At 34.7% G+C, this 25,122-nt stretch overlaps 2 protein-coding genes across 2 annotated transcripts; both read left to right on the top strand.

The window, feature by feature from the left end:
* Positions 1-7,817: 7,817 nt before the first annotated feature.
* Positions 7,818-9,095, top strand: LOC123555958 (zinc finger protein 501-like). The gene has a single exon (XM_045346546.2). The coding sequence runs from the start codon at positions 7,818-7,820 to the stop codon at positions 9,093-9,095; it is 1,278 nt and encodes a 425-aa protein (XP_045202481.2).
* A 451-nt stretch (positions 9,096-9,546) lies between these two features.
* LOC123554504 (gastrula zinc finger protein XlCGF8.2DB-like) lies at positions 9,547-17,995 on the top strand. Its single transcript, XM_045344708.2, has 2 exons — positions 9,547-10,826; positions 15,095-17,995. Exon 2 carries the CDS (start codon positions 15,172-15,174, stop codon positions 16,192-16,194), a length of 1,023 nt encoding a protein of 340 aa, XP_045200643.2. The 5' UTR covers positions 9,547-10,826; positions 15,095-15,171; the 3' UTR covers positions 16,195-17,995.
* The last annotated feature ends 7,127 nt before the right edge of the window (positions 17,996-25,122 follow it).

Below are 25,122 nucleotides of genomic sequence, written 5' to 3'. Positions count from 1 at the left end.
CGCGTGTACCAAACGATACGGCGGATATGAAATATGCTCATGTTCTGCGCGGTAAATGTTATGCCATCTATATATATTGGCGTCGTGCAATGAGTCAGCCTCAGTGACATTTATACACGAAACAAAAAACTACAATAATAAAGCTATAAGTCAATTAGTGTATCTGTATACGAGACGAATAGATATAATGTAGCAGTTTTCGTCATATATACATAATTGCCAAATAGATAAAATAACTATTGCACCAGCCTCATTTCATTAGCAGTGAAAGGAAAGTTTTCCCTAGCGACGGAATTGAATAATCTGCAGCAAAAAATGCATAACGAAAAAAAGAAATAATCGTTTTTTCTGATATAACTGTTCACTCAGCAGAATATATACTACATAACTTTTAGCTGGAAAGAACGATGTGTTAGGAAATGCGACATAAAATTTTGACTTGGAATATTTTTGAAGCAGAAACGTTTCTGTGGTCATCACAGAGATTTTTTTTATCAAGTTTTCGAGCTAAATTTCAATTTGAAGTTACCCTTTTATGTATATTATTTCGATCATCTCGCTTGAATTTATACCTTCTGTATCTGTTGCAACTGTGCCCAAGGTTAAAAAGCAGAGTCCTGAGCTTGAACTTTAACGTTTGCCATAACTTTGTTTATAGAAAAAAGTGTTCCGATGAAATTTTGCTGAGCTTTAGGTAACTGCAGATTGAATATTCATACAAAGTTCCATTGCAGTCTGCGCTAATGTCAACCATGAAAGAGCTATAAGAATATTTGTGGCGCGCCATGAGAAAACTAACATAGTGCACTTTCGACCAGCATGGATCCAGACCAGCATGCGCATCAGGATCCATGCTTTTCGCTTTCAAACCCTATTGCAATTAGAGAAACGGTTAGCGAACAGTATTGATCCTGACCAGACTGCGCAGATGCGCAGGCTGGTCTGGATCCATACTGCTCGCGAATGAGTGAGTAGCACTATGTTGGTTTTCTCATGGTGCGGCTCATTTAGTATTTTGAATAAAATCTGTAAAATGATCCCTAAGTCTAAATTTTGTTCAGAGTGAACCGCAGATGAAAACGGACACTAATGTACACATGGGCAACTAGACCATCTACTAGACTGAAGATAAAGAATTTGTCAAAAATATCAGATTTGTTGCTTTTTATTTTATGTACGACAGAATTTAGTCTATTTTACAGATTCTCTCAGAGAACTGATTGTAACACGATACATAGAATATACACTGACCGGCTATATTCATAACGTTGACATTTAATATATCATAGTCCAGGAGTTAGGCTATGCTACACTAAATACGAAAAACACCTTTTGCTAATGCTGTCTCTGTATCTTTGTTTTTCTTTTCTTTTTTTCTGATTTTTTTACGCTTGATAATGATGTGTTTAAATATAAAAACAATTTCTTTATTCAATATTAAAGTGGAAAAGTAACTACGACTGCGTTTTTTTTTTTTTTTTTTTTTTTTTTTTTGATTTTTTTTTTTTTTTACTTTTCATGATACTGTGCAAACTATGAGCTTTGCCGGAACGGATACCAGTAGTACCTTTCTCTGGCTGCATAGCGCGGTTCAAAAACTTTGCTGTAATAAAGTATTTCGAAACATTTTAGATATAAAGTCTGGTTTTATTCGCAGTAACATTTTCTCATAGAAATATAAACCAAATAAAAACTTTCTGCACCATCCCAGTTTGTACTTTTTGCCCAGATTTCAGAGAATTTCTCTGGTTACCCCTAATCCATGCATGTAATTTTATGACCATTTAATGGACATTAGTTAATCAAAAGCGTTTATTGAAACAAGGTGCAAATTGATATGATCAGTGGCAATGCCTCACCTAACGATGGTCTAAGAAACCACTGCATGGCTATCCTATCTGCAAAAATAAGACTGACCAGATACATGATTTTTTAATGTTGAAAGATTCCAACAATGATACACATTTGCTTTCCAGTCTGAGTACAGAATGTTGAAAAGTATATGAATTTAAATAGGTTTTTAGTTTGTTTTTCTTTATGAACACAGCGCTGTTTTTAAAAGTAATCTTAAAATCATAAATTTATCTTAAGGCAGCAAAAAGTTACTGGAATTATAGCTGTAATAATATTTAAAAAAAGTTTTACGGATAAATTACAATGAAATGATGCGTTCAACATAATTCAGGATATTTCTAAAAAAAATGTTTTAGAATCGAATTAATAAATAATGTTCATATATTTTATCAGAGAATAAAATATATAGGCAATCGTTTGGATGCGATTTATTAAATCACTCGTGCTACGTACTATTTACTCATGATTTAATTACTATGCGTCCGAACTCCTGCCTATATTTTATTCACTGATAAAATATAGCAACATATTTATTATCTGAGATAAATGTCAATACATAGTTTTCAAGTTTTCATATCTAAGAAATGCACTGCTGAAGTATAGTATGCATCTATAATTTCACTTGACAATGTTAAGTGCTGAAAACTTTTGCAAGCGGTTCTTTTTTCTTGGAAAAATAAGTTATCGAACAATTCGGATAAAGAAAATTAGCGTGGCTTCATTAATGCGGCCACACATATACTGAAGTAGACACACAGGACAGTTCTCCTGAACATTGTGTACGAGTGCCTACATAATGTACTTACTTTTAAATTTCATTCTGTAAGAACTCATATGTGTCACAACTGTTACAAAGGACATCCCTTTGATTTTGAAATTTTTTACTCTAACCCTTACTATTTCATTGACAATATTTTCACCTCACTCACCCATGTTTTGTACAAAAGATAAAATCATTTGGCCATGATGGACCTCCGGGTACGGAAGGTAGGCCTTTAATGTGATTGTTTTGAGTAAGCCATGAAACTGTATTTCATAGCAATTCTATATTTCGCCAGTTAATTGCTTAGTAACAAATGCAGTACATCATGTTTCTGTTGAAAAAGAAACTTGCAAGAGTGCTGTAGACCAAGTTTAGTGTTATTCTGGTTTAGTTTCATAGATGTTTATGAAACTTCTTGACGATAGACTACAGTCTATGAACTCGGGCCCATCCATCTAATCTAATAACGCCACCTGACCTTTCGGTTCGGGTAAGCTAAGAAATTATTTTAAAGGCACTTACCCCCAGTTAAACGACAACAAAAGATTAGAAGAGTTTTTTTAAGATATCAGAACATCATTGCTCTTTATTTCTTAGTTATTGACGGATCATAAATTATGGAAACACATGAGAATTAGTTCTTTTTACTGAGTATTCCATTTTAAAATTGAAGAGCGTTTCAAATGGGGTATCTTGTGCAAACTGCCTTAATTATAAAACTTTATATTTAACGACCGTTTTAAGTATTTATTCAAGTCTGTGGTGTAATGGTCAAGACTGCAAGAAAATATTTATTGCCCGGGTTCGATTCACGACTCGTGCTTGTCTTTCTTATTTTCTTGATTTAGCATTTTTAAGCTATTTTAGAAACCAGAACTAATGTTCATAATAACACCAAACCTCAATTTCAAAGATTGATCACTAAGTTTTCAGCCAAATTCTGAAAGTCGGTGCCTTTATACCTTTTTTTGATAAATAAATCTGAAACACTGTTAAAATAAGATTGACTTTCTCAAAGAAAATGGGGTCCAGACTTTGGCAAAAAAATGATTGTTTTTTCACATTATTGACATAATAACATTGAATCATTGTTTATTTCTATTTTTAAAAAATCCACATGATGCTTTATGCATGATCTTGATTATGCAGTTCAATTAGGAAACAGAATATGGAAAAAAAAAACAAAAAAAAAACAGAATATGAAAATTCAGGTAAATAGAATCCTTTTTATTTTCAGATGATATAGAATATCAAACCCAGTGCTTAGAAACTACAAAATGCATGAGATATATGATAATTTTGAAACTGTAAACAACCACTTTTGAAAATAAACTTGCACTATGTTAGATTATAAACAACAACTTCATTTTGTGTAACAATACATGTACAGGTCAAAAGGATCAAGATACAAATACATCACAATATCACTATTGTGATAGCCTGTGGACCCATAACTCTACAGGGGCCATGAATTTTACTGCTATTGTGATAAGGTTAATTGCTTCACAAGTAAACAGGAGCCTTAGTAGTTTCTATAGGAAAACTGGGCAAAAAGAACATACTAATCCGAGATGGGAAGAAAACATTTAACCATTTAATATAGCCCTCCTGGGACGTTGTTCAGTATGTTGTGTTACACAATAGATTATACCCAGAAAATGAAACGTAACGAATTTAATTTTAGCAACCCTAGATCACCAGATGCTTTCATTCAGTTCCATTAACACGGAATGATAAAATACCTGACTGCGGTCAAAATTTGACATGGATCGTTATCAATCCTAAAATTAAAGATTTTGTACTAGGAACTATATAGGGTATAGACTGGCTCCATTCACTTGTATTTAAATATAAAAGAAAAGATAACTGAAAAAATGACTTCGGTTACATATCACCTTATGAACAGCTGTACGTGAGAAGTGTCTCATGATTAGGGTCAATAAAGAACTCCTCTTTCCTCTTCTGAAAATCGAAAATAGGGGATATCACCTAGACTTTGAAAATGTGTTATGTTTGCTGCATAATGAAACACATAAAGATCACTGTTGTGCAAACGTTATTTCATTTTCCTCAGTTTTTTTTTTAATAAACAAGAACTTAGCACGTAAGAGAATGTAAAAGTTGCTCTTAAAATGATCGGCTGTTTGAGTTAAACCTAAAATTTTGCCATATGTTTACTTAGAATTTTTTGTTGTACATAATGAATCAAAATTTCAAAAAAAAAATCAATGACTCGTGCAGTAACATAAATTATTCATTGTACGTCATATCAAACACACACACAAAAAAAACAATATTAGTGTTGTAGAGTATATAAAAAAAATATAAACTGTTCACCAAAATAGACCCTACTGTGATATATTATAAACTTAATGAATGGCTTGTGGATCAATAGTCAAAACAATCTCCCAAGGTTCAAAGGACTGAGGTCAATTGTTTCGACTGTTGACCCGAGCCCCTTCAACAGTGTTTTGTGACATGGCATCAGAATTTTTTTTTCATATCTTCTTCTTCAAGTTTTGACTTTAGTTCAATAAAATACAGTATATAGATCTGTGGCGGTCAATAACACAAAAAAATGGACCGACAATTTACATAAGAAGCCAAGCAATCAAGTTCACTTTTAATGTCTGTACATAATTTTAATTACGGTGTATGGAGCCAATCTACAGCATAATATCTTACAATCGTCTGCGTTTGTCCGAGTCCTATGAAATTACACCAAAGTGAAATATTAGAATATATGTACGTATATTTTAAATGTTGCATTTTTTTACTATTTATTCTTATATTTATCAGTCGAATGGCTACCCTGCGTGTGAATATGCAACGAATCTTTAATTGACAAGTATCATTAATTAAAATGGTCAGTTTATGGGCCTTAACATCATAAATTACCTAAGACAGCATGCTGTGATCAGTAGCAGGCTGTCCTGATGCAGGTTATACTTTTACTATAAATACTGCAAGCAAATATAGGTAATTTTGAGTGCTTAAAATAGACAAATTTTTATCTGATGTGAACTCGGAAGCAGGGCAATAAAAAATGTCAAGTAGAACAACTGCTGGAGTTATTCCATTTAATGAATTAAATTACTTATGTAAATAAGAACAAGACATTGGACGGAGCCAGTCTATGTGATCAGAGACAGGCTGGAATCCTGAATGAGAGAATGAACCTACGACTAGCACCGTAAATCGCGCAATATCCGCATCTTTTAGTGTGTTCGACATCGTTTAGTTATACTGTGTGTATACATGTAATAAAGGTACAAATGTAGCTTTATTCCTGAAAAAAAAGGAACCGGAAGCTGGAATGAAAAAAAATGGTCAGTTTAGACAACGTGCAGCCTTCTTTTTGAGAAAAGGATTTATCAGAATTGGGTAAGATTCAGCAATTACATTTTCACTTTTATTTTAATTAACCTTAGTTATAGGTACACAGATTATATTTGCTTGATTGATGCAGTTATAACTTAAAACGTTTACAAAATGTTGAAAATAGGAGGTGTCTAAAATGTGCAACACCTCTCACGCCCCCTAGCGCCGGCGCAGAACTCTATTACAAAATATGTTGAATGGACTCCATGATGACAAAGGCCGGACCAGAAAATATAACAAGTCTTAATTGATATTTAATTTATTTTTCTGCAAAATCAAAGCTGTAAATAATCGACAATATCTGGAAAAGGGGGTTCGTACGGATCCGTACCGGGCCACTAGACACTTCCTTGAAAATATGTCCGAGAAATATTTGAGCCGCGCCATGAGAAAACCAACATAGTGGCTTTGCGACCAGCATGGATCCAGACCAACCTGCACATCCGCGCAGTCTGGTCAGGATCCATGCTGTTCGCGTTCAAAGCCTATAGAGAAACCGTTAACGAACAGCATGGATCCAGACCAGACTGCGCAGATGCGCAGGCTGGTCAGGATCCATGCTGGTTGCAAAGCCTCTATGTTGATTTTCTCAAAAATCACGAAATGAGCAAAGTCGAAATAAATATTTCGTTCTGTCTCGTTGGTGTGCGTGTTAACAAAGACACTGTGTCTAAAATGTGTTTCATAGTCTCGCGTTGGAACGTGCGCCAGGAAGGATACTATATAGCCTCATGCACGCCAACGCGACATAACGAAACGCTTTAGATCTATTTAATCTTGGTGCGCTCGCCAACATACCAAAATAAAATCTTTGATAATGGCATGCACGCCAATGCAAAATAGTTGTTTCGTTCTGCCGTGTTCTATTTTTCGTTAAGTCGTATTGTTAGTTTTATTTAATCACGTCGGCGCACGGGCCAAAATGACACACAAAACTTCCATAAAACCGCGCGCCCTAGGATGACGCAACGCAAAAAACCAGTAGCTTACTAACGTGCCATAATGAAATCTCCTTAACCCTTACCATTATCCTGCTATTTTTTTAAAATAAACTTGTCCTTCTTTCAATTTGGCCAGTACAGTTAACTGTTAAAAGCGGTGCAAACCAAAAAGATACTGATTGAATGGCGAACTGTGCAGATCTTGGATCAGACTGCACGGATGCACAAGCTGATCATGATCTACACTGGTCGCAAAGGCAGAATCAATCGTGTCCAGTATTATAAGGGTTAATCAGCCACCGTATCTCTTTTATAATCAGTTAAGTAACAATGGAGTGTCAAACATGTCCATACGTACGATGTTTGTGATGTCAGCTTCGTGAAGTCATACGTTTAAAGGTTCATAAATTACAATAATTTCAATTTTACTCTTGCTTTAAACTGATTTATATTATTTATAAATAATTAAGCGCATAAATATTACACAAGTTAAGTCTTTTACATTTGTGTTCGATCCTTGTATCATTTGTCGGTTGTTTTATCATTATTTTCAATAATCATGACTTTAATAAACTTATTTTAGTGCATTTTATCTTAGATTTTAACTACTTGAATTTCTTGATAAACACAGAATGGCACGAAGTCGCTTATATTTATGACAGATTCTTGCAGTTGTCTTCTCGTGAGGTCTATGCTACTGTGTGAGAATACAGATTTATTACGTTTTTCAAAGAAAAGGGCCTGTAACAGTAATTCTTTTGTCGAATGATATATTCACAATCCATTATCTACTATTTTATTACTTCAGGTAAAAAAACAAATTACCAAACAGAGTGAGCCAGTACATAAAAGAACATAGCATATCGGGCTTTAGAATGATGGGTGAGGAAACTGCTGATGTTACTGGGCACGTTGACCGGAAGTATAGCTGTGATATATGTACCAAGACGTTCATGAGACTAGATAATTTAAAACATCACGTGCTTATTCATGCTGGAGTGAAGCCTTTCACATGTAACTACTGCCAGAAATCTTTCAGGCATACATCCCAGTTGAAGCGACATAGGCGAGCACATGACGGAGAAAAACAACACTGCTATAATACTTGTAACTTTTCCGCAGTTAATAAAGAAGGTGTCACAAGACGCAGGAAAATACATGTAGATGATAAGCGTTACCATTGTGGTGTTTGTGGAAGGGCATTTCTTACTGCCAAATGGCTGAAAATGCATATGTTTGATCACGCTGTACAACGACCATTCCCGTGTAAAGTATGCAAAGCTTCATTTAAGAGTGAGTCACAACTTAAGAAACACGCGATACATCATGGGAGCGCAGTGATCGTCTGCACCATTTGTCAACGTACGATCAAGTATCCATGCAATTTTAAACGACACATGTCTATTCATACTGGAGAATATGCGCGCTATCACTGTTCAAAATGTTCTAAATCTTACTTTAAGAAGGATTCCCGTGACCGCCATATTATTAAACATGAAAACGAGTGTACAGTTTGCAATAGGCTGTTCAGTCGTTCAAAAAGTTTAAGTAAACATTTGTTAACGCATAAGGTAAAATGTCGGATCTGTAAAATAATATTCCCTTCGGACAAACAACTTCAAGACCATATGCCTGAACATTCAGAAGAGGGTCAAGTTATGTGTAAAGTGTGCAAGAAAGGGTTTAAAGGACAAGAATTTCTAGTGATGCATATGCTATATTCATGCGAGGAACGTCTTTTTAAGTGTTCTGTGTGTAAAAAGAAATTCATCAAAAAGTGTAATATGGATAAACATATGCTAAAACATAAAAAATCTGGAAAGTTGCTAAGGAGTGACAATTCCCACACAAACAACAATGTGAAGACTTTACAGAGAACCAAACACTACACAGTGGGCCTAACTTCCGGAAATGCTAAAGGCATGTGTATATCGAATCCTACGCCTACACAAATAGTTCTTACATGTGATATAAACACAAGTTCCCATCAAAATGCTATGAACACGAATAATGAGAAAACGGAAAAGTGTGAAATAAATGGCATGCGAAGTAAGAATGCAGTAATGTGCAAATCTCCTCAATTTGCAGACAATAAAACGAGCGAGAGAGTTGTCTTCACTAACCATTCCATTGAATCTATTTTAGGTAGATTATAAGGGGAAAATGTTGACTATTTATGCCATTTTTGAAAAGAAGGCACTGACATTGCTTAGAAATAGTTGATGAAAATATAATTGTTTAGAATTTTAGTTTTTGATATTTCATTTATAAAGACAATATAGTGGTGCAAATCTTGAGACATGTCTATTTAATCAATGTACAACAATGAAATACCATATTCAACCATGTACATAAGTACATGTATTGGACCATGTAAGATTCAATTATCTCGTATAAGTAGGGATGACTAATCCTTCATTTTGTAAACTCTAAAGTGAATTGTCAGAGAAAACAACACACATAACAGTTACATGTCTCTTTTTGTTTTATGATTTTTAGCTCATGTCCGCCCTTCGTCTGTCGTTCGTCCGTCCGTCCACAATTTCTTGTGAACACGATAGAGACCACATTTTGATCAAACTTGTACAAAATTTATATTGGCATGATATCGCGGTTCCTTTCGAAAACTGGCCAGATCCCATCATGGATTCTAGAGTTATTGCCCCTTAAAGGGCCAGAATTTGCTATTGTGCGTGCGTCAACAATTTCTTGTCTGCACGATAGTGGATTCATTTATGATTTTATTATAACCAAACTTGCACACAACTTGTATCACCATAAGATCTTGGTTCCTTTCTTCAACTGGCCAGATCCCATTATGGGTTCGAGAGTTATGGCCCCTGAAAGGGCTAAAAATAGCTATTTTAACCTTGTCTGCACAACAGAAGCTTTATCTATGATTTGATTTTTACCAAACTTGCACACAATTGTATCACCATAAGATCTTGGTTCCTTTTCATTCATGTAAAAGAAATGTGTTTTCCTTATCATTAGCATTCTACATTATCTAATTATGCTTACTGTCATGCTGATTTCTTTCTACCACAGAGTGAGATGCATGTAATTATAATTATTTATTAATGATGCATGCCCTTGAGGTTACCCGGCTAAAAAAAGCGATAATTATGGCAAATTCCGTACAGTGTACACCCCCTGTCAAGAAACGTCAAGCCATTTAGCAGCCTCATGATGTTTCCACTGATCAAGGTATTCCTGAAGAGGTACATTAAATATTGTGCTTAATTTATTCATGCTTAGAAAATGTAAATCAATCTATAACATGTGTTGAAAGAGTGTTTAGTAAATATGTGTGAAATTATAGAAATTAAAGACATGATAAGCATTGATTTCTGGCTGCTGGAAAGCATTGTTACATAATGCAATGAATCTATTGACAACTGGTCGTTTTGTCACATATTGCAACATATACGGCTGGAAAAATAAAGATGAAAATTACTGAAACAAATATTACGGGATTTTTGAATTTAAGAATAGTGTTTACTTTTGTCAATTTCGATTTGAGTGAAATAGGATAAACACATTGCAAACCTATGCTAGGTTGAAATAAAGTTACATGTGTGTTAAAAAAAAAAAGACTTTTATGTTCGAATGACTTGTAACATGTTAAAATGATTACAAACTCTGGAATCCTGCTAGGTTCCCGCTGAGCAGAGAGCGCCACATAAACGTCGGTCACAGCTTCCGCTGCACAGACACTACAGTCTCTGCATGACCAGGCCAGCTGTTAAACATCTTAGTGTATGTATGTGCGTAAAACTGATGTGTTATACACATATAACGTCATGTATTCGAGTTGATCAAACATTACACATGTAAAGCGAGAGGCTAACAAATAATTAACGGATACACATTTTCGAAAAATAAAGGTATTGAACTTCAATTTATTCATTAACAATTTATTGAAGGCATATTAACAAGTTTCAAGTTTTTAAAGTTTTATTGATTAAGGTAGTGGACCCGTTATAGTAATGTTTAAAAAAAGCAAAGTCTTAGAGTTAACATTGTTTCGCACTATGTTGCAATTTTTAAACAACTTTTGCCGTGTCGTTTTGTTTTTTTTTTTTTTTTGTTGTTTTTTTTGTTTTTTTTTTTTTTTTTTTTTGGTTTTTCTTTTCAAAATTTTGTATAATTTATGATATTTCCTCATACTCAAATCGATACAAATTTGAAAGTGATAACCACTGTCCAAAACGATCGCAGATAATTCGTTATACCAATAATTTTGATAAAAGAAACCGCAAAGTTTTGGTTATCAATTAAATAAAACACAAAATATTTAGTGGGGCTTGAACCTACGCCCTCCTGAAAAAATTAGTCAAAGTAGGTTCATTGTAGGAAGTGAACACTCTTTAAAAAGGAGGTACACTATTACGGGGCCAATACCTTTTCAAGGTGACAGCATGAAATATTAGTTATAGTGCACTGCTATTGGTCAGGTTCTAAGTTGTTTAAAACAATGTGAAACGGCAATAGTCAGAATTTGTCTAACGCCGCGCCGGATAAATGCCAACGTCTTATTTCCTAAGTGTATATTCAAATAAAAGAGCTTAAAATATCAAAGGACTGCATTTTTGAATAATCACTGGCCTTTTTAACATAACTTTGACTCTGATAAAAACTTTTCTTTGAACATTAAGATCATACAGTTTTAGTCCCATGTCGATCCCGTGTCCGGTAGACTAGCCACTAGACTGATAATAAAGAAATCGTCAAAAATAATCGAATTTTGTATTTTTCTTTTATTTTATGAAATAATGTCAAATGCCAGTCTATTTTTAGAGGTTATCTCAGAGAATGAGATTTGGACGACGGTTGAGCTAAGACGTGATACATGATACTGTCTCTAGTATAATAATAATAATAATAATAAAGTCTAATAAAGTCTTTATTTTCAGAAGGTGACATGTACAGACATGCAAATAAAACATTTACAACATCTTTGTTGAAACATGGCCTTCTATAACATATAAAAATGTACAAACGTTAAATTACAAGACAATCACTCAGAAAACATACTTTTCAAAAGTGTTGTAACGGTTTTCCTTCTCCTGCACAATATGTTTGGTTGCTTGTTAGGATACGATGCAAAAATATTCAGTAATCTAAAATCCCATTCATACTTAAACATTATACATTAAAACAGCAGTGTTAGTGATTCTGCCTTTGCGACCAGTGCAGACCAAGATCAGCCGGAACATACATGCGGGATGATCATTGTCTGCTCTGTTCGCTATTCAGTCAGTACATTTTCAGTGAACACCCCTTTGAATAATAAGTGGTACTGCCCAAATTGAATGATGGACTGATCCATTTTGAAAATTTAGCAGGGTAAAGGTTAAACATTATACTTAAAACAAGAGTAGGTTTTCTAAATCACCATGTGAAGCATATGTTTCGACCAGGATCTCTAATTACAACTTTCCGATTTTAAGTATTTTGTTTTTTCCTGTTGAGCTAAGTAGGTGGCAGAGATGTACTGTAACAGTGAAAAGATATTTTCCGTTAATTTAATCTTTCTGCGTCCCAACCAGGATGTCAACCTACGACTTCCTGATTTTAAGTATTTTGTTTTATTCCCGCTGAGCAAATAGATTATAAGTAGAGGGCAGACATGTACTATAACAATGAAACATATCTCTTTTTTTCAATTCATTTAATATGATAATTCTTTCTTTTGTTAGGCTACATGTTTTTTTAAATAAGTGTAAAACTTACTTAGGAAAAGAAGCTTGTAAACCTTTAAATATTACCCTGCTAAAATGGACTGGTCCATCATTCAATTTTGGCAGTACCACTTAATATTTAAACGGGTGTTCACTGAAAATTTACTGACTGAATAGCGAACAGTGCAGACCATGATCAGACTGCACGGACGTGCGGGCAGATCTTGGTCTGCACTGGTCGCAAAGGCAGAATCACTTGCCTCCAGCAGGCTAAAGGTTAAATACATGTATTACCAGTTCTGTTACCGGTGAGAAATTTGACTTGCGGTTGTGGTACTGACTGTACATCTAAAAATGCTATTTACCTCATTACATGCAAAAAGTTGTCAGAGACAAAATACTGCTTTTAAAAATATATTTTCTACATGCGTGAATCTAGAAACGAAATAAAAAGTGGTCAGCTCAAGATCGTTATATTTGTTTCTTATCAATAGGTACTCTGTAGCACATAAAGTCTGACCATGATAGGGAGATCAATGTAATTATGATTAACAGTTAATGATCCATACGTAAGAGATAATATGGATCTAATGTTCGAGCACTAAAGAGTGTCTAAACCACTTGGCACAAACAGTGACCATAACGGTTTTATCTTTATAGTCACGAGAAAGACACAGATTCCTACCTAAAATGTCACTAGAAAGACACAGATTCCTATCTAAAATGTCACTAGAAAGACACAGATTCCGATCTAAAATGTCACTAGAAAGACACAGATTCCTACCTAAAATGTCACGAGAAAGACACAGATTCCAACCTAAAATGTCACGAGAAAGACACAGATTCCTATCTAGAATGTTACGAGAAAGACACAGATTCCTATCTAAAATGTTACGAGAAAGACACAGATTCCTATCTAAAATGTCACGAGAAAGACACAGATTCCTATCTAAAATGTTACGAGAAAGACACAGATTCCTATCTAAAATGTCACGAGAAAGACACAGATTCCAACCTAAAATGTCACGAGAAAGACACAGATTCCTACCTAAAATGTCACGAGAAAGACGCAGGTTCCTACCTAAAATGTGAAGGTCAAACTGCGATATCAAAGGCTTTGTTTTATTTTCCTTTAAAATCTAATGGTTTAAAATTACCTCCTTCACTCCCCCCCCCCCCCCCCCCCCCCATTAAAAAGCAGACAATTAAAAGGTTTTTCAATATTAGTACAAAATAAAATGTGGTGGAAATGTATATACTATTTCAAGAATAGTTTTTACGTGCTTTCTCTTCTCAGTTCCAATTCAAATTTTTAATCCCCGCCAGTGGTAGGGGTTATAGGAATGGTCCCCGTCCGTCCTTCCGTATGTCCGTCAAATGATCACCTCATAAAGACGATGTGCAAAACTCATGAGTCAGCCATGTCTGCTCAAGATCAAGGTCACAACTTAAGGTCGAATATTTGAGCCTTCCATTTTGTGTCCGCTCTGTATCTCCTAAACCCCTTGAAGGATTTTCATGATACTTGGGTCAAATGATTACCTCATCTAGACGATGTGCAGAACTCATGAGTCAGCCATGTTGGCTCAAGGTCAAGGTCACAACTCGAGGTCAAAGGTTTGAACTTCGTATCTCCTAAACCCCTTGAAGGATTTTCATGATGCTTATGTCAAATGATAACTTCATCAAGACGATATGCAGAACTCATGAATCCGCCGTGTTGGCTCAAGGTCAATGTCACAGCTAAAAGTCAAAGATTTGAGCCTTCCATTTTGTGTCCGCTCTGTATCTCCTAAACCCCTTGAAAAATTTTCAAATTCATTGATGTCGACACACATGGACTATAAAATATAATTGACAACGTCAGTGCTTCCGCCGAATACCATCAACCCGTTCCCTATCCATAACAGCGGCGGGGGATATAGCTGTCTTTCAAACTGCCTTGTTATAATCTACAATTTTTAAGTGCGAAAGAAGGAAGTGTGCATAAATGTTGCCTTCACAAGGAAGCCGAGGTCTATTATAATATGAGCCGCGCCATGAGAAAACCAACATAGCGGGTTTGCATCTGCGCAGTCTGGTCAGGATCCATGCTGTTCTCTTTCAGATCCTGTTGCAATTAGCGAAACTGTTAGCGAACAGCATGAATCCTGACCAGACTGCGCGGATGGTCTGGATCCATGCTGGTCGCAAAACCACTATGTTGGTTTTCTCATGGCACGACTCATATATTTCAGCATCACCTTGATTTTATGTAGTAAATTACAAACACATGGGTCAGTAATCCGACTCAGTATCAAACTCTTGTAGCAGAAAACTTCAAGTCACAGGTATGTTCTGAATCCTTATTCATAGTCACAAACACTAAGTCAAAATAAGCCTTGTGTAGGCTTCCGTTACACGTGCACGTAGCAAAGATAATACTGACTTTATTCTATTCGATTATGTCTTTATGTGATTTCTCTTTGCAGACTCGTTCATAAAAGAAGAAACACCGAATCGAAGATCTAGAACATTTTTGACTTGCTGCGTGTGTTCGTCGTGTTTTATGATGGCTAATGATTTGGAAACCGCCGGAAACTATACTTCACCGCATAACATACAGACAGACGAAGGATGGAAGGAAAATGTGACCCGAGTTTCGGCCTTCCGGTGTCACTTATGCCCGGCTTCATTCACACGAAATGCTAATCTCAAATCACACTTAAATATACATGCGGGGATACGGCCGAATAAATGTAATTTTTGTGACAAAACGTTCACTCAACGTGCCCACCTTAGGCGACACATGCGAATTCATAACGCAGAACGGCCTTATTCATGTAAAGTGTGTGCACGAAGATTTATGGATGGTCAAGCTTTGAAACATCATACCTTCTCTCACACGGGAGAATATCCGTTTAAATGTGACATTTGCGGTAGGAAATTTGCAGCAAAAGAGTGGCTGATAAGACACAAAGTCATCCATACAAACGAATGGCCGTTTTCTTGTTCAGAATGTGGTAAGACATTTCGCCGGAAATGTTTGTTGGACTCACATTTGAAAATTCACAGTGAAAGGAAAAGGAATTTTACTTGTGACATATGCAGTAAATCTTATTTTAGTAAACAAACATTGAAGAAACATATGGCTATTCATACAGGAGAGAGGTGTTTCCAGTGCACTGTGTGCGGCAAAGTATTCGTCAGAAAAGAATCACACATTAGACATATGGAATGTCATAGAAATACGTGCCAGCAGTGTAACAAATCCTTCAGAACACGCGAGCGTCTCAATGAACACTGTCGTCTGCATACATGTCAGCAGTGCGGCCATATTTTCAAATCTACCAAAAGCTCTAATATTAAAAAACATATGGAGAGGCATGCAGAAAAAGGGATAACATATCGATGCAAACCGTGTAGAAAATATTTCCAAGGATTAGAATTCTTAAAAATGCATTTGCTGTATCATTCAGAATTTCGACCACATGAGTGCCATGTATGTGGACAGACTTTTAAACAATATTATAAGTTACATAAACATCTGGTAAATCACAATGAAAACGTAGCATATTCGTGGGTTGCTTAAGTAAAGTGTATTATCTGAGGAAAACATTAACCAGGACATTGAAAACGTCTATTGCAAACAATAACATGACATAGGCTTTGTTATATATAACAACTTATTTGCCGGGGATTAATCATGTTGCAGGAACACATATCATAGCTTTTATATTAGATATCAATTAAATACATATATAATATCTGCATGGCCTTCTCACGTATATCATCTTAAAATATGTTTGACAAAATGCATAATTGATAAGAACGAAATGGAGCTATTCTCATAAACCAATCTTTTCCGTCTTAAGTTCATTCTAAGCCATTTCGCCAGTCGGACTTCTGCGACTGGATCGAGTTATGACGTCATCAGAATAGTGGCAATTTTTTTAATTAAATCGATCATCATCTTAAAATGATTGACCGGAGTTGTTTGTTTTTGATGCTAAAAGTGTGAGGGTTTTTTAGCTCGACTATTCGAAGAATAGTCTAGCTATTCTACTCACCCTGGCGTCGGCGTCGGCGTCGGCGTCGGCGTCACACCTTGGTGAAGTTTTTGCATGCAAGTACATACAGCCATCAATTAAAGGCATATAGCTTTGAAACTTATTTTTTCTTTTTCTAGGTCAATTACCAACCTCTCTGGGTCAAGTCCCATAACTCTGACATGTATTTTGAGCAAATTATGCCCCCTTTTGGACGTTGAAAATTCTGGTTAAAGTTTTACATGCAAGTTACTATCTCCAAAACTAATGCAGATATTGATTTGAAACTTCACATGTGTCTTCGGGGTTATAAAACTAGTTGATAGCAGCAAGTCCCATAACTCTGACTTTCATTTTGGCCAAATTATGCCCCCTTTTGGACTAAGAAAATTCTGGTTAAAGTTTTGCGTGCAAGTACATACAGCTATTTCTAAAAGGCATATAGATTTGAAACTTACTTTTTCTTTTTCTAGATCAATTACCAACCTCACTGGGTCAAGACCCATAACTCTGACATGTTTTTGAGCAAATTATGCCCCCTTTTAGACTTAGAAAATTTTGGTTAAAGTTTTACATGCAAGTTATAATATTATCTCCAAAACTAATGCAGATATTGATTTGAAACTTCACATGTGTCTTCGGGGTTATAAAACTAGTTGATAGCTGCAAGTCCCATAACTCTGACCTTCATTTTGGCCAAATTATGCCCCCTTTTGGACTTAGCAAATTCTGGTTAAAGTTTTGCGTGCGAGTACATACAGCTATTTCTAAAAGGCATATAGATTTGAAACTTATTTTTTTCTTTTTCTAGATCAATTACTTACCTCACTGGATCAAGTCCCATAACTCTGGCATGTGTTTTGGGCAAATTATGCCCCCTTTTGGACGTTGAAAATTCTGGTTAAAGTTTTACATGCAAGTTTCTATCTCCAAAACTAATGCAGATATTGAATTGAAACTTCACATGTGCCTTCGGGGTTATAAAACTAGTTGATAGCAGCAAGTCCCATAACTGACGTGCATTTTGGTCAAATTATTCCCCCTTTTGAACTTAAAACTCTTTTGATATTTAACCTTTTTGGGTAATATTTTCCTGCTTCTGGGACAATATTTCGAATAGTCGAGCTTGGCTGTCTTACGGACAGCTCTTGTTTGTAGTTTATATCGAAAAGTACATAATTATCTCGCATTATGAATATTTTGAATAAAAAGAACGTCATTCATACAGTGTTAAAGATATATCGTGCCAAAATTTCATACCTGAATACATTGTACATGTATATTAACAACTACTGCATATTTATCTATGAAATAATAAAATAAAAACATGTTTCTGAGTAAAAACGGTAGTGTGTAATGTTTTTCGAAATACCACATACTATTCAATGTGAAATTATTAACAGTATGAATATCTGGAAGTGTGTGTGGAACAAATGGTTGTTACTGTATAGTTAAGTATGTTTGATGAGGATTTTCTAGATTTAAATCAATATGTAATGGTGAAACATTTAAGCAAAAAAGGAGCATGGTACATCTTTAAAGGAATTTGGAATAATGCAAAAGCTTTGATGGAGTCATTTGTATACTGTATTATAATTAAATGTAAACCAAATATAGAAACCTGTTAATATCTAATAATAATATTCTTTTATAAATGAAAACAACATTAAATTATTAATATATCAGGTAGATTTCCAGATGATTCTTTTTTCTTCCCATTCTTATAGAACTGATCTAACAATTCCGAGAAACTCCAATAGTTATACTATTTTCCCAGGTGTAAGAAATCGTTGTCATACATGGGTCATCAAAGTGGCCGCATCTTACATTTCTGTTTCCCACGACAAAACTAAACCAGACCAAGAACACCAGTCCACATTAATATTCAAGACCCAGGATCTGACCAGTGGTCAATGAATGTCATTCTCGCATACCAGAAGTCTACCGTGGTTCCCCGGTCTCGGGATTTTGACGAACATCTGATGGATGAGAATGATGAATGTGTAATCGTCTCCTTGTCAAATACGTTACCAAGGACCGAAGTAGTTCTATAAATTTAAGCCCGCATCCTGCAACCGCAGTTTCGGAAAGCGGAGTTCAGGATTGCATTGTTATTTTCAGGTCAAGATTATTTAGTTCAGAACTTTATTTTACCTTGTAACATTTTGTTCAATTATTGTTCTATTTGAAGCTCAGTAAGAAATAATTTCCATAGACTAACTATGTGCATAATTGATTGTTTTTACCATACTTCATGAAGTATTACTATATTCGGGATGTTCAAGAAAAAAATCGCTAATATGTTATACCTTTGAATTGTTAAAAGCTTATTAAATAATAGATACAGGCATATATCTGATTGTTACAATAACAAATTTAGATTATGTTTAAACACATTTTGCCATACATTTTATTATTATGACAACGGGCTTAGATTATGTACAATTTATAAATAAGAAAAATCAACAACAACACGTGTAGCGTTTGTTCATAGATAATTATTAACTTCCAACGTTTCGGCGTTAAGCCTTCCTCAGGGAAGAATAACAATAAAAACAACGGACGTGACGTCGTTAAACAACGTCGCGTAAAAAGGCGGTTAAATGTATACAAAGTTTAGATCTACATTAGTTACAATGTTAAATAAATTAAAAATAACGTTCCTTTAAACGGATTTAACAAACATACCGAGTAAATTGTCGGATAGTGTTTATACAAAATTTCCTACACTTATGTATATAAAAAACAGAAATAGGAAAAAACAACGATATACTCGGCATTACATATCTATATATGTAGATCAATACAATTAGTTGATTGGTCAATTAATATCAAATAAAACTTTAGAATTTAAACCATCTGGATAGAGCGTTTTCAGTTTATGTATCCACACTGTTTCTTTGCAGAGACGATCAATGTCATTTCTTACAACATCAATAGGCATAAAAGAAAAGTCCTTTAAGCAATGATCTCGTAAATTGAAATGTGATGCAACCATTGAGGAAAAAGTAGGGTCAGTAAAACTATTAATATCAAATCGGTGACTGTTCATGCGTTTTGATACAGGTTGCTTAGTTTGTCCCACATACTATTTGTCACATTTTTTGCAAGTAATCAAATAAATTACACAGTTACTTTTACAGTTTACGTTATGATGTAAACTGTATGCTTGACCAGTCATTTGACTGGTAAATTCTGAACCTGTTTCGATATTGGTACAATGCGAACATCGGCTACCATTACATCTCTGTGAGAGATAAAGTTTATCACTTTGCTTATTGAACTCTGAACTTATCAAATAGTCTTGTAAATTTTTCGGACGTCTATAGGCAACAACAGGTTTACAGTTCTCATAAACGGATTTAGTTGTAAAGCTTTTTGATAGGTTCAAAATACTCCAGTATTTATTAATAGTGTTACCAATACGTGGAAGCGCTGGATCATACACAATAGTAAAAGGAATTACACTATTTTTGTCCCCAACTTGAGTCTGTAAAGCATCTTGCTACTTTTTGGAAGGCACGGTCTAACACATCATGTGGGTAACCTCTGTCAACGAAGAATTCACGAAGCTGTGATAATGAATGTTTGAACTTGTCATCATCTGATATTATACGTCTATAGCGTTTTGCTTGACTATACGGAATACCGTTCTTACATTGTTTGGGATGACATGATGTATAGTCCAGGTACTGGTGGTTATTAGTTTCTTTCACATATATGTTAGTTTCGACACATAAATTCTCTCCCTTGGATATATTTACATCTAGAAAAGAGAGCGAATCTTGTGAAATAGTATGCGTAAACTTTATGTCAGGATGAAAACTGTTTAACTCTCTGATGAAAAGTTCTAGTTCTTCCAAGGAATGATCCCACACCATAAAAATATTATCCAGGAAACGCAGCCAAAGTGTCGGTTGTAGATCTCGATTTCTAAGGAAGTCTTGTTCAAATTTTCCCATAAATAACGATGCGTATGATGGTGCCATTGAGCTGCCCATCGCAGTACCCATTTTTTGGAGATAAAAATCTTCATCAAATTTGAAATAATTATTTTGCAGAACAAGTTTAATGAGGTTTGCGACATCGTCACTTTTCAATCATCCATGGCAATGCTCGTCCAAAAAATATTTACATGCGTCTATTCCGTCGCTGTGCGGTATGTTTGTGTATAGAGAAGAAACATCTAGTGTCACTAAATAAGTAGCCTTACTTTTGAATTTGAAACTTTTAATCTTTTCAATAAAGTCAGTTGTGTCTTTAATATAAGACGGTAAGTTTATCATGTGCGGTTTGAGTATATAATCAAGATATTTTGAAATGTTCTCCGTGGGCGAGCTGCATGCCGACACAATGGGTCGCCCGGGATAATTTAGCGGTAGATTGCTGTCGGGAGTCTTATGTATTTTCGGCAGCACGTAAAATACCGGAGTTCTAACAGACTCTGGAAACATGTCAAATTCCTTAGTTACATTACTATTTGTCTCTTCTATACTTTCAATACATGTAGATATATTCTTAAGAACATTATCTTTAGGATCTTGTTTAAGTTTTTCATAATATTTACCATCACTAAGTTGCCTCAGAATCTCTTTCTTGTAATCCTCCGTGTTCATTATAACAATTGTATTAGATTTGTCAGCTTTCTTGATAACAATCGATTCATCTTGAGATAATTTTCTGAGCGAATCTAGTTCAGTTTTTGAAATATTACTATATCGTCTTTTCTTGTTACAATTCTGTAATATTTCTTCAGTTACAGCTGTTATATAAAAGTCTAAGTACATATCGCGACCAGCTGGAGGAGTAAAAGATGACTGAGATTTATTGTAGAATGGAAGACCATGATAATTATCTGTATCTGCATTGTTATCATCGCTCTCGCATTCGCTGTCATTTATTATTTTTGAAGCAAAATATTCCTTTAGACGAAGCCTGCGATTGAATTTAAAAATGTTTTCTGCTAATTTAAGCTTATCATGCGAGTTAGTTAGAGTTAGATATGTAATGCCGAGTATATCGTTGTTTTTTCCTATTTCTGTTTTTTTATTGTACAATTTATAAGAAACTTAATATTTGATTCATAATGATTCAACTGTATGTATCAGTATTGAAATAAAAAGTTTCGGAAAGCGGAGTTCAGGATTGCATGGTTATTTTCAGGTACTCCCCATACTCAGTCTCCACTAAAATTCCACCCCGGAATTTTCTTATTTCGGACGACGGTCCTCACACTATATACCCGGATAATCCTAACTCTGTTCAGTGACCCTGACTCAGTGCCAACATGGCTGACAGAAAGACGATATATGTAATTAATTTCCCTGTCTTTTTTCATGTTTTTATGTTAGTATGCAATGTTAGCGTAAAACTTTTGATAGCCATAATATCCTGTATTGATAACATGTTTTGTGTACTAAATATTTTAATCGACAAGTCGGCTATGTGGCTGGAATTCATTAAAATATACTCAAAGAAGTCTTCAAAATGAACATGTTTTATGTTTCTAACTGTTTTAAAGTACCAGAAATTGCAATAAGACCTTACTTATCAACTGTATTAGTTCAATAAACATCTCTTAGACAATGTTTAACAGTATCAAAGTTTGAAATTCATTTTTACATATAGCTTAAAAACTATATTGATTATGAGGTGGGTTTTAGTTTCTGGATAAATACGAACTTAGAATGGATAAACATCTAACCAAACGGAAACATAGCTGTTCGTCTGTGCATTATGTATGAACTATAGATGCTCGAAGTTCATTGACCCACCCTGCCCTGCAGGGATGTGGGATTCCTATATCCAACTTGTCCAACTCGTGATTTTTTTGCCAGCAAACAAGTGCATTTTTCATTCTGTGTGTCCGCGGACAAGCAGAATTGTTAACGTATAAAATGAGAAAACAAAAAAATATCATTTAGATTGTGTGTTGCTTCAAGTGTATGGAGATGATAAAGATGATTTAATGTATGAAATCCGGGATGTACTTGCTGAGAGTCTCTCGATTGCTGCAGTTTTAGAAAAAAAAAACATGCATCTGTGTCTTTAAGCGTCACTTTCCATGATCTGATTGGTTCTTTGGCTAAGTCTTGCGCACACTGTAACTCGGTGACTATGATAAAAAATCAGAACCGTAAACAACTTAAACAAGAAATATCTTTTAAAATGATGGTCGGCGAATTGTAATAAGGAAAGAAGTTTATGAGTTTTTCATCTAACATTCATCTTTCATCTAACATTTTGCAAAACTAAACACCACACTTTAACAATTTAAATGGTTCTCTTTTAATTTTTCGCAAAGGTTTCGTAGGGTTGCAATTTTGTTTCGTTTATCCTTAGACGAATAATTACAGCAGTAGTTTGATGAAGATTCATGAAGCGGTTCGTGAGAATAGGTCATTAAACGTGTTTATATTTTTAGCTAAATTGGTCCCTACCCCCATTTGTAACAAAATAGCAAGAGACCTTACGATATTGTTACACATCGAGTTTGATAAAAATCCACTACATTTTAGTGGTTAATGCGAAGAAAGGCATATCTAGTTTTAGCTATAGTGGTCCCTAATAGGGCCCAAGTTCCTATATAAATTAATTTGGAAGAGGACCTTATAATGATGCTCCAGACCAAGTATGACAAAGATCCACCAAGCTGTTCATGAGACGCTGTATAAAGGCATTTCTAGTTTTAGCTCTAGCAGCCCCTAAAAGGGGTTAAATGTCCCAGCTGAACAAAGTTGGCTGCGGGCCTAATAAAGATGCTACAAATCAAGTTTGATTAGAATACATGAGAAAAAATCAATTAACGTATTTTTTTATTTATTATTTTTATTTATTTCTAAAATAGGCCAACTGATCCCGCTTTAACAAATGCATATTCGCTATTCATGAATCTTTGGACAATGACGTCACACCTATAAAAAGTGAAGGTCAAACAAAACATACAATTGTAATTATTTCAATATTTCTGTTTCATAAGTAAAGTTTGACCGTAGTCATATCACATAGATAAACTATATGCAGCGTACCTTCATTTCAGTGTAATGAGATTCAGTCATTATATAGCATATATATAATAAAACAGATTTCAACTGAGTTCAATATTTGCATATCATACTAAAGAAAGATATTCATATATAATAAATCAGTTAAATAATTTATAACAAATATATCAAAGCAAACAAGTACTCATTTTAATATGCAAATTGAATAAGTCACAAAAGCAAGAAACTTTTTCATATACAGACGACAATTGTAACAAGGAAAATCTTTTAAAAAGCACTTCTCTACATAAAAGACTCTTATCACACCCTTATTCATGTGATACGCAGACCGTATTCAGCTCTTTCTTTAATTTGATATATGTTGGTATTTGAACAGGTTTTTATCATATTTATTAAACTTACTTGTCATTTTGAGATATATCAATATTCTTGCTAAATATACTGAGCCAAAGTTAGCTTTAAAACTGTGAACAGCGTCGTTTAGGATAAACGTTTTGTCTACATTTCACTCAGCGTAGCACAATCAACAGAGTGAAAGAAATTGACACTCTCGTCCAATTAGACAGAGTGTTGCATAAATCTTCCATTTTGATAAATTATCTATAATGCGTTATCAAGTAGTTTGATTTGCTAACTTAAGTCACGTGGCTTAGGTAACGAAAACGAATTTAGACGGCGTCGCCGAAAAAGTATTTGGACAAGTTTGTTAGTAGAATTCCAACTGCTGAGACAATAAGTCACTGTCAAAGAAATTATGGGAGCCAGTAGTCAGCATATGAAAAGCAAAAGCACACAGAGATCACAAGTATGACTAAAAACAAGTCGGAACGTTTTAAGAGTCTTTCTCTTAATTCATCTGGCTTTGTTCCATTGCGTGGACAGTGTTTTGGGCATGGCATCAAAAGATCACGAACCCTGCTTGTGCGATTTCAGACTTTTATAAACTTTAAAAGGCAAATATCTGAACAGCTTATTTTTTACCACAGCTACTGCCCCCCCCCCCCCCCCACCCCCCAAACTCCTCACACACACACACACTTTCCTTCCCTACTTACCGTCTGAAAAATATCATATTTAATAATTAATCATAAATCTAACCCCATTTAAACAATATCAAAATATTCCATTAGCACCTCTTTAAAATCTCTTACACTATAAGATATACAAGATTTGAAACAAACGCAATTCTTCTGAAACAGTTTGTGTGTGAGAGAGAGATGGAGGGAGAGAAGGTTGAGGGTTACAGAACTTCAAACATCGGTGGTATTAAATAATTTCTTATATAATTATATAATAATTTTACTTTTATATTGAATTATTTTCGAGGGTTTATCCAGATTTTTGCAAACACTGCTATTTGCATAATATTAAAATTATGAAAAAATATTTGACTGAAGTGGGAATACATATAACATCTTGTAAAATTAATGACAAAGTTTGAAAACAATGCTGCTTTATAAAGTAAAG

The sequence above is a fragment of the Mercenaria mercenaria genome, chromosome 7 (assembly GCF_021730395.1).
Source record: "Mercenaria mercenaria strain notata chromosome 7, MADL_Memer_1, whole genome shotgun sequence".
Taxonomy (NCBI): domain Eukaryota; kingdom Metazoa; phylum Mollusca; class Bivalvia; order Venerida; family Veneridae; genus Mercenaria; species Mercenaria mercenaria.
This window is presented reverse-complemented; position numbering and strand designations above follow the sequence as displayed.

Coding starts and splice junctions, on each gene's coding strand:
- LOC123555958 (XM_045346546.2), top strand. CDS start 7,818: ATGGGTGAGGAAACTGCTGATGTTACTGGGCACGTTGACCGGAAGTAT.
- LOC123554504 (XM_045344708.2), top strand. CDS start 15,172: ATGATGGCTAATGATTTGGAAACCGCCGGAAACTATACTTCACCGCAT.